The sequence below is a fragment of the Pseudophryne corroboree genome, chromosome 3 (genome assembly GCF_028390025.1).
Source record: "Pseudophryne corroboree isolate aPseCor3 chromosome 3, aPseCor3.hap2, whole genome shotgun sequence".
In the NCBI taxonomy this organism is placed as follows: domain Eukaryota; kingdom Metazoa; phylum Chordata; class Amphibia; order Anura; family Myobatrachidae; genus Pseudophryne; species Pseudophryne corroboree.
Window position 1 is genome coordinate 256,931,093 of NC_086446.1, and position 12,785 is coordinate 256,943,877.

Here is a 12,785-nt window from a genome sequence, read left to right on the forward strand (position 1 = left end):
GAATCAAGAATAATGTACAACTGTCTGTTAACTAGAGGCAGTATGTGTCTGTGATCATCAGTGCTGATTGGTGGCAGGACTCCCCTATCAGTCTGGCACACACAAGGTCAGCCCAGCCAACTTATTTTTGCTCATTTTAATATTATCGTGTCAATAAATTGTTATTTTTTAATTGAAGCATACCATCTATTGTATGTAATTATTACAGCCAGCGCTGGTACACTTTATTTCTTTTTACCTTATATTGGAGGGTTTGACCACCCCCTTACCAGCTGCTGCTGACTGCGCACTTACATATTATCCCTAAGGTAAGGGGCAGGACCCTCAGGCAGGGAGACCCACCATGCTCTCTGCACTGGGCCATTCATCTGACCTTGCTCAAAATGGTGTGTTTGTGTGTGTAGGGGGGTAGTTCCGCTTCTGCTTTTGACCATATTGTCTTTAGTGTGCTGCTCTGTACAAGGGACTACACCTTAGCTAAGTAAGTAAAACAGACATTTGACATTCCCCAATTTACCAATCATCTAGTGCAGGGGTTCTCAAACTCGGTCCTCATTACCCCACACAGTGCATGTTTTGCAGGTAACCCAGCAGGTGCACAGGTGTATTAATTACTCACTGACACATTTTAAAAGGTCCGCAGGTGGAGCTAATTATTTCACTTGTGATTCTGTGAGGAGACCTGCAAAACATGCACTGTGTGGGGTCCTGAGGACCGAGTTTGAGAACCTATGATCTAGTGGCATCCATTATTCCTGCGTAAATTAAAACCTGGTTAGTGACTAAAGCACAAAATTGTAAATTCAGATGAAATAAAATTGCACACTGGAAATTTTGGTATTTGAATTGTAAATACCAACATCACAAGGCAATATTGAGTTTAATAAAGTAACAGAACAGAAACAAAAAAGATACACATTTCACGTTTTTTTCTTTTGCAACTTACTGTATGCCTTTTATCACTTCTCCCTTTTAATCAATCTGATCTATTGTACGTCCAATTATAACAGTCAGATGACAGAATTGGTAGACTGTTAGTTAACGCTGTTTATATGTGCAGTTACCGTTCCAATCCAATACGTTTAAGACAGATCTCAAAGGGGACATGCATTTTGAGTTTTCATTGGCTGGGCATTTATTGAGAAAAAAAAAACATCCATTGACCAAAATAAAACTTTGTTTTATGTCATTCACTAAAGGCACACTCCTACAGTAAGTGACAAGTAGAAAGTAAAAACAGCAACACATTTATTTGACCAAATGAAATCTCCAAACATAATATGTTCCATGAAAGGGACAATGTTGTTGTTTTAATGGTTTCTATTTGAATTTCTCTTTAAGGGTTAACTTCCCCACAGAATCTCTTTTTCTGCTAACATTCTTCTTTTTTTTCTTCATTTAATTTTTTTGTGTGAAAATATATGGAGGATTAAGGTATTTAGCTTGCAGTAATTGGTATTTTCCTGTCACCTATCAGGCAGCTTTCTCTGAGCCCAAGGCCCTCAACAATCCAAGCGATTTATATATCAAATAAAGCAACAAACCGTATCATGTATGTTTTCAAAATCCAAAGGTCAAAACTTCTATCACATATTAACCTTTATTATATATCATTTCAACACTGAGATGTGACAGTAAAATCTATATTTTCCACTCTACAAATATACTCAGTAATTTAACTAAAGCATCGCTATGGATTGAATTATTTTTTTTACAGCTCTCTGATAATTAATGATGTTTTAATCATTTTAAGGCATCAACTGATAAGATATGTGTAAAAGATAAATAATAAGACAACATAGGATATACAAATAAGACCCTCTTCTCAGGCTAATAGTGATTCTGTAGGTAGAAAAACATCCCCAGGTTTCTAATAAAGTGCATATGATCAATCATGCTAATTAAACTTGAGAAGTGAGATTGAGACATCCTGCAGGGCAAAGCTGCTTCTTCTGAGCACTGCAAGATGGATCACTTAAATGTCGGGTAAGCATTTTTTTGTCATTGTTATGATCTATTTGTTTTATTGTTGGAACATGCTGCTTAAGAACACCTTGCTGCAAAAACTTTCCAGACTTCCACAAATTAAATAGTAGAAGTAAAGATTAAAGGAGCACTATCAGTTTCTAATACTGTATATTGACCAATTTGCCAAACCAATTTTTAAGATGAGACAGACTGCTTTCCAGGGCTTGCATTATAGGGGAAAAAACTGGAGGCGCCCACGTTAGATGAATCACTTGAGTTTTTGGCACCTATCATATCCTATCATGTGAATTAGTCTAGATCTAGAAAGATGTAAACCACCCAATTCATTATTTTCCAGTTCTCACAAATGTTGCATGAGTAATAGAAAGGACAGCTGTGGAACCTCCACAGTTCTGCAGGTTGGTGGGACAGTTTTCTTACAGGACCTCTTCCTGAAACTAAGGAAATGATTGTGATTCCTCCATGACTCATGACCAATAGCATTGCACCTTCATTAGAATATATCAATACTTAATTTATCTATGTAGTTAACAACACATGTGGAAATTAAATGCACCAGGATAATTACAACCAATATAGTGTCCTATTAGTAGCTTTATTCTTACATTACAAATCTTTTTAGACTTTTACTATTTAGCAGCAAAAGACCAATACTTGATTTAAGTCTGCAACACAAACTTAGCTAATTAGACTTTGTCCTTTATGTAACATGTGATACCATGTTTTCTTTTTCAGGACAAATGAATTTCTTTAAATGAAATCTGAATAAAACTTGCAGGCAGCATTAAACTGTAACATTAGGCATATATAATCATTGTCTGATGGATTCCAAATATACTTCAAACACACCAAATATTTTCTTTGAAATGTCATTGGAATTCGGCGAGAGTGTAATCCAGGTTCCACCATGAGAAGTCAGTAAGGAGACACCAATCCATTAATGACAAGAATGATCTTCAAATTACAAAGGTGAAGGTTTGTCAGCTGTCCCACGCCAAGGTGATTGTCACAAACTTCACAGAGGAAACACCAGAAAGCCAGAAAATGTAGAGTACTGCCATCCACCAACTAGATTGCCTTTTTCTAGTTTTAAGTAAACTTTGTCCTCTTTATCCAAATACAGAAGAACTCCATTGGTTGCAGCCTCACGAGTGACATCTTTGTCCCCAGCAAAAGCCGAAATGACTGGTTTGCCATTAAGCATCAAATTAACCTAAGGAATAAGAAACACTGAGTAATTACTGTTAAAAACTTCAAAAATACATAGAATTCAGAATACATTGAGATATGAAAATGTAATCATGTTCTAATCTATCTGCAAATAAAAGACTTAATTGCGCTAAAATGGGGTTTAAGAGCAGCTCTATTAAAATTATATACTGTAAAATGGAGATAAAGAGCACCTGTTAAATATATATGTGTATATGCGCAAAACCTGTGGAAAAAATAACGGTTAGTATGATGTTTACAGCCCTTTTAGGACTATTTAAGGATCGGGTTCCAAATGAGCCAAAAAGAGAAGGATTAGTATGATTCCTATCTAACCCTATCTAAATACCTGTCAGGCCGTTATGGTGATTTCAGAGCTTCCACATCAGCGTGCGGTGGAATTCCTCGCTCCTATATTCCTGCAGAACGCTGTCCACGGCACTCACAGTTTGATGGAAGGTGCGGTGCCCGCTCTCCACTGTTGAGCTATATTACTGGCTGACGGCTGATGACTGTAAATGGATTTTATTCTTTAAGGACCTAATGCTGTGCACTAAACTGCAATATCAAACGTGACACAGACGGGGAACCAGCCGGCTGTTAGCCGCTAATCATAGCCGCCAGCCGCTAATTACAGTCATCAGCCGTCAGCCGGTAATATAGCTCAACAGTGGAGAGCAGGCACCGCACCTTCCATCAAACTGTGAGTGCCGTGGACAACGTGACACAGACGGGGAACCAGCCGGCTGTTAGCCACTAATCATAGCCGCCAGCCGCTAATCTGAGCCGTCAGCCGGTAATATAGCTCAACAGTGGAGAGCGGGCACCGCACCTTCCATCAAACTGTGAGTGCCGTGGACAGCGTTCTGCAGGAATATAGGAGCGAGGAATTCCACCGCATGCTGATGTGGAAGCTCTGAAATCACCATAACGGCCTGACAGGTATTTAGATAGGGTTAGATAGGAATCATACTAATCCTTCTCTTTTTGGCTCATTTGGAACCCGATCCTTAAATAGTCCTAAAAGGGCTGTAAACATCATACTAACCGTTATTTTTTCCACAGGTTTTGCGCATATACACATATATATTTAACAAGCGCTCTTTATCTCCATTTTACAGTATCTAATCTATCTGCTCCTGGCTTTTAAAAAAATAGCATGTTTTATTGAGCAACTTTTACAACAATGTACAGTATGAGAGCCTTTCCTGCAACATTTAATAAACTCTGTGGAATAGAAGGACCATAATTATTTTTGACAATTGGCATGACCCACCACCATTCACAGAGACCATTATTTGTGCTGTTCAAGTTTAATCCACCCACACCAATAAAATAAAATGGAGGAATTCTGGTTGGGGACATTTTCGGGAAGGCTGATTGGGATTTTAGATGGGCACAGAGTGCTAGTCATCAGTTGCCCAGGGCCCCCAGGAGGGAGGTACAGATTGGGCACTGAGAACAGGCATGTGCTGGGGGCATGCACACATGCGTATGAGGCATCCACGTTTGCTGTTGCTATTTTGCACATTGTTTAGGGTTGTTATTTTTTTTGCTGTATGTTAACTACTGCTACTTTTGAGCAATGATATTCCATACAATTGTTTTCTATTGAAAGTACTTCAAGTTGGTTCGATTGGTTACTTATTGATAATACATTACAAATTGGCAAAAAAAATTTAAACAGAAATAACTTCAATGTGTTTGTGCCGCTGCTCTGTTGCTTAGTTTAGCCAGCCTATGGCCTGTGTTGGTGAACAATACAAGCAACCTGCACATTCCCACATTCCTGGAGACATGCACAAGCATACTACTGCACCGCCGGAGATGAGGGTGCCTGTTCGGAGCCTGCATACTGGCCCCCTCCTCTCTTAGACCACATAAATATACTGTGTATATACTGTATATAAATATACAACTTTTGAGTCACCCAGTTTATATATATATATATATATATATATATATATATGTATACACACACACAGGGTGATTCAAAAGTCACAGTACACCCTTTTGTTTCATAAACTGTGCAGAAAATAGGAAAACTGACTTAGATTCAAGATGGCGCCCATGCAGGGCCGTCTTTTCGTATGGGCTCAATGGGCTCTTGCCCAAGGGCCCCAGGAGTAAAAGGGCCCTAGGCTGATAGCTGAGGGTCCCCTCTTTCCAGGGGTACCAGATTTTTAAAAAATCGGCCCTGGGGAACCGGAGATATCCGACTTCAAAGCAGTGGTCCCCATCCAAGCCTGTTAATTATTCTTCCCAGCCAGATATCTAGGATTCTGTCTGACTTAGACTTTTTCTGAGGTACTGTCCAAAAGCTGGGACTCTCCCCTTTCAGTGGACACTGACAGCTTGTCTCTCCTATGCCCAGAACCAGAGATATCAGCCTTCAAGCAGTTGGTCTCTGCTCCAGCTCCACACGCCTCGTATGCAGTTTTATATTTTTGTTGGTGGATTGCTCTGGCTCCTGAAGTCTGATCCCCAAGTCCCCAGTACTGCCTGAAAGGTGGGACTCTCTAGTTTTTTTTATCCCATTAAAGCTAAGAAATCTAATTCCAGGAACTGATCTGCAGTAAAGCAAGCTGCCCTAACTCCCAGAAATGATTAATATTAAGCCCTCTCCACTAACCACCCCTCCCCTGTGTATTAAACACCCCCTACCACACTGGAAGCCATGTACCAGGGCCCCTTCATTCAGCACAATGTCCCCTTCTACAGTTTAGTGTTCTCCTTCCTTCCCCATTTGTGCAGTAAAGGAGTAATTAGCAGAAATGACTGCTCCAGGTCCTACATGCTGAGCGGAAGATAGAACCCCCCTAACCCCCGCGGAACATCAAAGCTGCCGCGGACAGCACCCCCCACCCCTACCGCTGATGGGTGGCTAGAGGGGCCCCAGTGCATTGCTGTGCCCAGGGGCCTACACTGCTGTTAAGACAGCTCTGCGCCCATGTTTACTGCACACCCTAAAAGATAGCCCACCTCACCCATACCTTACTGGAATATTCAGTTTTCATACTTCCTGCACAGTTTTTGAAAAAAAAAGAGTGTACTCCAACTTTTGAATCACTGTGTGTGTGTGTGTGTGTGTGTGTGTGTGTGTGTGTGTGTGTGTGTGTGTGTGTGTGTGTGTGTGTGTGTGTGTGTGTATATATATATTATATAGTCCTCAAAAACAGCACACCAGTAATTTGGTTATCACGTTGCCTGGTGCCCTCTTAGGTGTCCTACAGCCAGTACCCAAAGTACAATGAAATGAAGGCGGCACTCAGGATAGAAGATGCAGACACCAGCAGATGTTATCATTTTGGAACAAGAACCCTCATACCAAAGTGCACCCATAAAGACATCAATCAGTATTTCACTTATACTGTATCTTTAAAGCAATTTTATTTAAAAGATTTCTTAAAACTTTTAAATCAGATCTTACATCACATGTATCTTGTTTCTTGACCTATGCAGGTCTGATGGTATATAGGAAGACCATATATAGCTGTCTATATATTATGTGGCAATAGGAGCAGTGCACTACGCAGGAACCAGGAGTATTTATCTGATAAACAAAGGGAAGTCATATATTATCCCCTGACAACCATCTCAATCAGGAAGATGGCAGCTTTGTAGTTACCATATTGAAATAGGCTAATCATATTTTAGAGCGATTGAAATACTGTAGTCAAGAAAGTAGAACAGGTTTGACAATGGTGAACCAAGTTTCAACGTGTGCGAGTCTGTTAGCCTGTTTTCACATGTGCCAACTACAGTACTTTTAACACATTCCATTTACATTAGGATTACGTTGCTGAATTATTATGAAATATGAATATCAAACCCCAAATGTAAATGATAAACTATAAAAACAACAGTGTTCGCAGTTTGATATAAAAAAAACTTTTGGGGTAATTAAACTATTTGAATATTTAAGTATTACATTGGCATTAATGGCAAATTTGCAAAGCAAACATAGAATGTGATGTGCACAAATTTTTAATTCATGATGATGATATGAAAAAATTTACTTAGTGAATAATAATAAAAAACTTAACACCATTTACCAGTGCTTCTCCATATTGTTTCTTTGATATGATGTTGGGACGAGTGATGAATAAACATATTTAGATCTTCAAACTAGTAAAATTTTATCTCATTTTTAATTGGTCTGAATATGAGCAATGGCATTCCATCTAAGACATTTCTAAATATATATCCTCTGACAACCACCTCAATGGGGAAGATGGCAACTTTGACATTGAAGTTACTATACTGAATAGGCTAATTCAGTCACAATAAAGGGTCTATGATAATTCCTACACCTGCTAAAATAACTATATATAAGTTACTGGGGTTTTTTTAGCAGAGGCTAAGCTGTGTAAGGTACAGGGCCGGATTAAGGTCTGTGGGGGCCCCTGGGCAACAAATTTGTGGGGGCCCCACGCACTGTCCTCACAACTGCAAAAAAAAACATCGGAGTATGAGTACAGCATTTACCTGTCTTCTCTCCATCCTCCTCGGCAGCTGAGACGCTCCATTACTGCTGCGGCCACCGAGGCGCTTCACTCAAAGCCACAGCAGTGTGAAATCTCGCGAGATAATGTCAAATCTCGCAAGACTTCACACTGCAGTGAGTGAAGCTCCTCGGCGGCCGCAGCTGTAATGGAACGTCTCAGCTGCTGGGGAGGACGGAAAGGAGACAGATAAATGCTGTACTCCTTCTCCAATGTTTTTTTGCAGTTGTGAGGACAGTGTGTGGGGGCCCTGGGAAGACCGCCCCTTCCGCCCCGCTGTTAATCCGTCTCTGATAAGGCAGTAACACTCTCTTTCAGTATGAATATTCTGATAAATCTTTGATTACTGAAAAGATTCCTTTAAGAGAATAGTGTGCTTTATAAGGACAACTGAAGGATGGCTTTAACCCTGAGGGAGTTACATCCCTGAGGCTGTAACTTTATTGTGAGCACCTTTGTTATTCTTAAATTGGTTAATGTTGGGTAGAATAAAGCCAGTTTTGTTATGATTGATGAGTTATGTAATAGCTCATTGTGTATTACTAATATCAGGGAGGGTTCAGGAGGTATATATTAAGAGTTTGTAAACATCCTGTAGAGCCTCTGTTAAAAATAAAATATACTTATTTATTGTTTGTCTCTTTTTCCTCTTTCTTTTTTTTAACTCTTTCTTTTGCTTTTTTTCTACTTTCCTTTTTCCTTTCTTCATTTCTGCTGTGGTGATTTCCAGTTTTGTATATGCAGAGTTTGTGGCATGTTGTCTCCCCACCCACCCGCTTACACGCTAGCGATGAGGAGGTGGTTGTGGTTTTCCCCTCTATTGCTAATCAGTTGCTGGGTTCAGCCATGTCATCCCTGACTGTGGCAGGCTTCTGACCGAGGGGCCTACTGGCTAGCTAAGTAATGCATGAGGTCATTTCCACCTGGGGGCTACAATGTTGTACCCCTTGCCAACTTGGGCTTTTAAGTGGAGGGTGTGAATGTAGTACAGTTGTTATTTATTCTGGGAACTATTGGTGAATGTTGCATCAGCCAGTGTGTTAGGTAGTCAGGAGCAAAAGCAGTATCTGCTGTTTAGCCTCCATTAGTTAGTGCCATGTCCACAGCTTCTTGGCCCAACTAGACTGGTACCCCTGGTGTCTGCAGAAGTGGACTGTGGCCTGCTTGTGCTGGTGGCCTTTGGGAGCAATTTTAGCATGGCTTGCCTACTTAACTACTGTCTCCTTTGTCCTTTGTCTCCTCTTCACGCTAACAGGGGTCATGTATCTTTTCTGATGCTGTCCTCTCCCTAACCTTCTATTTTCCTACTGCTGTAGGGTCAATCATGGATGATCAATCTTCTCTGTTGAATTTGCAGATGGCATGCTTAGTGAGGTGTGGGTTGGTGAATGAGCAGTCAAGTATTTTTGGTGAGTCATCTCCTTTCAGACAAGAGGGGCTGCTGCTGTTGTGTAATCTTCCACATCTAGCGACTCTTCTTGTGGATCATATAGATATACTGTACAGTAGTTAAAGGGGTTAGGCATGGAAAGTACAGCAAAAATTGGTCTGTTAGGTGTGCAAAGCATTGTAGTAGTTCCAGCAAGAGTAGTTCAATTGAGGCTGATGAGCATTACATGGTGAGTGGCATTATATGATGTGATAACACTGCCATTCTGCATGACCTGTGGCTTTGAATATGTGCTGGCTCTGTTTGAGTGCCATAGATTTTCTGTTTGGGTGCCTGCTAGTTGCAGACTGCTGAGTACAGGTTGGGCAAACAATCCTGAAGATCGGGCAATGCGGTTGATATAAAGAATGATACCCTGGAATGCTTATATTGGCTGTCACAGATCAGAGTGGCCAAACTCCTCTATCACCACTAGGAAACAAACATTTTCTTTTTTCATTTAGCCCCTGCTTGGTTTAATTAGCTTTACCTGTCAGGTGATGTCTATGTGAGGGTATTATGATGCAATTTAAAGCAGACTGCCACAGGGGTGGCTCACCCACCTCATCACTTCAGACTTTTGGTGGAAATCAAGTGAGATATTTTCCATTCTGCAGCATTTTCATGAGTTCTTGACCTTGCCATTCAGAACAATGACCAGATTCAATTGTTATTGCTGTAACCGCTGTCTATAACACTTGAATGGGGCCTGTTGCATGGCCCCTTAGCAGGAGGACTGGATACAAATGGCTTGATTAAAAACATTTTATTGTTACTTTTCCCCATGATGGTGGCCATGGACAATTGGGGCTATAATTTGCACAACTCAAGCGTGGTGTTTTGGTGAGACAACCTAGGGGTTGTCCAGATAATTAACTGGCAATGTGTTTCTTTACTTCTGACCATTCATCGGCTCACCAGATTAGCATTTTTTGCTTGTACAGTCTGTTAATGTCTTCTTTTGTGTGTGTAATGTCCCAGGTGTTAAAAATTTAGTGGCAGATGTGCCATTTCTGACTTGACTTCACCTTGGTTTTCTTGCATGTTAGTAAGCTTATAGCAGCTTCTAAAACAAAGGACATGGCACTGTTTTGTCGGGATGATTGGGGTGTTGTGATGTTTTGCTGTGCAATCTTTGGAGTTCCAAGATCGGTTAACTGAGCTGAAAATACTGGCTTGCACTTGCTTCCCATTGATCTGTCCAGTGGTTATGGCATTGGCCTACATTGACATCTGATATTCTGTGGCTGGTGCTTGGTTAGTTCATCTGGATAGTTCCCTGCTGATGAAGTACAAGTCTGGCATGTTTTTATGGTACTGCTTTGCTTTTTGTATATTGAAAAGATGGGGTCCACCTTAATGAAGGTTTGTTTAGGGTTGTTTGCTGTGTTGTCTTGAAGTTGTTTAAGGTTAGGGGTGTGGTGGAGTGCTTTTGCTGTATTCTAGCTTTGGTGTGGTAGTGAAGAATGGATGTTATTAGATATTAGGCAATTTAATGAAGTTAGTATGCACCCTCCTTTAGTTTGGTGATATTGATGACACTAGGTTGCACAAGGCAACACTGTCTCTTGAGGAGGATGCACCATAAGTTGTTTCCTGTGGAGGGTGGTATGAATCAGTGTGAATGAGTCAATTATGTTAGCCATGCTTTACTGTGTCACCATACCTTCTTTCCCTAACCCCTTCCTAATATTTGTCAAAGTGAATCTGACCAATGTTTTTACACCAATACCTGTATCAATTCCTCTGTTTATTTAGAATGTAGTAAATATGACAAATGACCCGCGCTTATATTAAAATGTGAAGCTGCTCCTTTAAAACTGATAATACTGGAAACTTGAGGAAGGGAGTGCTAAAATAAAATGTAAGTTTGCAAACACCTGTGGAATAAAAAGGATTAGTAAATCCCCTCACCCGTCTGGCGCAGGCTGAGTGACGTCAGGGCTTCACTTGCTGATTGTTCACCAATGCGTTTCGGACTTGCTGGTCCTTAATCCTGCGCCAGACGGGTGAGGGGACGAAAGAACAAGCAGCAGCATCGGGAACCAGCTGGAGGGTCGCGATCCATACGGGAGAGCCGAAGTTTGAGCGTGACTCAAGGTAGGTAGCGTTAGGGAGAGACAGTCAGGTTTCCCCGACTGCAGCCGCAGCACGGATCGCAGCTCCAGCAATTGGAAAGGAACCCACGTACAGGACTTCTACATCAGCACAAAAGTGCTGTAAACATTATTTACTAATCCTTTATTTAGAATATACCTAATATTATTCATAATTTTAAGTTTTAGGTATTGCTATCTTGACAAAGAGTAATTGGCTGCTTTCTTTTTGTGGTTTGAAAACAGTGAAACCCAATGCTGCATTATTTTTAGAAATAATTGTTTCCCTAATTCTGTGTACTATACTATGGTAACACATTCACCTGATTTAAACTAAGAACTGTTTTCTCTGACAGAACAATGGAGGATAGAGTAGATTATTAATGAGTTATATTTGAGTTCATTGCAGCATATATTCCTTTGGGAAAAACATAATAAATTGTGTAATTGCCATTAATATATGGAAATGTATGAACAGAAATTCCGGGATATCGTTTTGAAAGATAACCTATAAGAGTTCTACACATCCAATTATAATCAATAATGCTAGCTAGCACAGAAAGTGCAATAGAGCTCTCCCAGAATTCCAGGAGTAGGCCAGCCTCCATGTACCATCCACTTCCCCAGCCATTCACATCATCATGGCCCGCCCTCTGCACCACAGGAAGGGCAGGGCTACAATTATGCAACTCTCTGCACCAGACCCTGCAACCCACCTGGACTTCCTTGATAAAGAAAAGATGATAAATATGTACTGGACAGTATATACAGTATAATATTAATTTTTACTAATATACATAAGGGTTATGGATATGAAATCAATTCAGTACAGTATTAAAGGGAGTGTTTAGAAAAGGCAAATAGCTCTATAAAGGACCTACAGTATATTGAAAAATTAACAAAAAAACTGAAAATATTTTCTTTAAAAGGCAGTTTCATTGTTGCAATTCTACAGTAGTGCACTGTGCAAATAATCAGACTAAATCACAAAATAGATTAAGTGTTTATTAAAAAAAAGGCAGGTCAAATACAAAAGACATGCATTTCAATTAAGAGGGAACGTTACAATTGTACTGTCAATACTTGTCACGGCTTTTCATACAACACTTAATCTATTATTATTATTATTATTATTATTATTATTATTACATTTTATTTATAGGGCGCCACAAGTGTTTCGCAGCGCCGTACAAAGGACAGTACAGGGAGACAAAACTTACCATAACAGTAAATAAATAACAAAAATGGAGTGCAGGTAACAAAGAGCAACACAATTCTCAAAACATAATACAGCTTAGATGTAAGTAGCGAAGGAGTAATCATTGTACTACTTGGGGCTGGCGGCCATAAATAGAGATGAGCCTTTACCAGCAGGACAGAAAGCAGGTAAAGATGGTCGCTGAGTGAAATGTGTCAAGAAGAGGGTTTAGACAAGAGGAAAGAGGGCCCTGCTCTGAAGAGCTAACAATCTAGTGGGGAGGGGCAACAGACAGATGACATGAGGTGCAAGCAGGTAGAAGCCTGATGGTGGTATGCGAGCAAAGCAGAGATGTCCAA

The 12,785-nt window shown here is 40.3% G+C and overlaps 1 protein-coding gene across 1 annotated transcript in view; it reads right to left on the bottom strand.

Annotated features, from left to right (window-relative positions):
- Nucleotides 1-864: 864 nt before the first annotated feature.
- Nucleotides 865-12,785, bottom strand: part of CBLN4 (cerebellin 4 precursor) — a 49,113-nt gene continuing 37,192 nt past the window's right edge. The window contains exon 3 of the mRNA XM_063959021.1: nucleotides 865-3,202. Coding sequence (XP_063815091.1) covers nucleotides 3,005-3,202 — 198 coding nt within the window. The 3' untranslated portion in view covers nucleotides 865-3,004. The remainder of the gene's footprint in view (nucleotides 3,203-12,785) is intronic.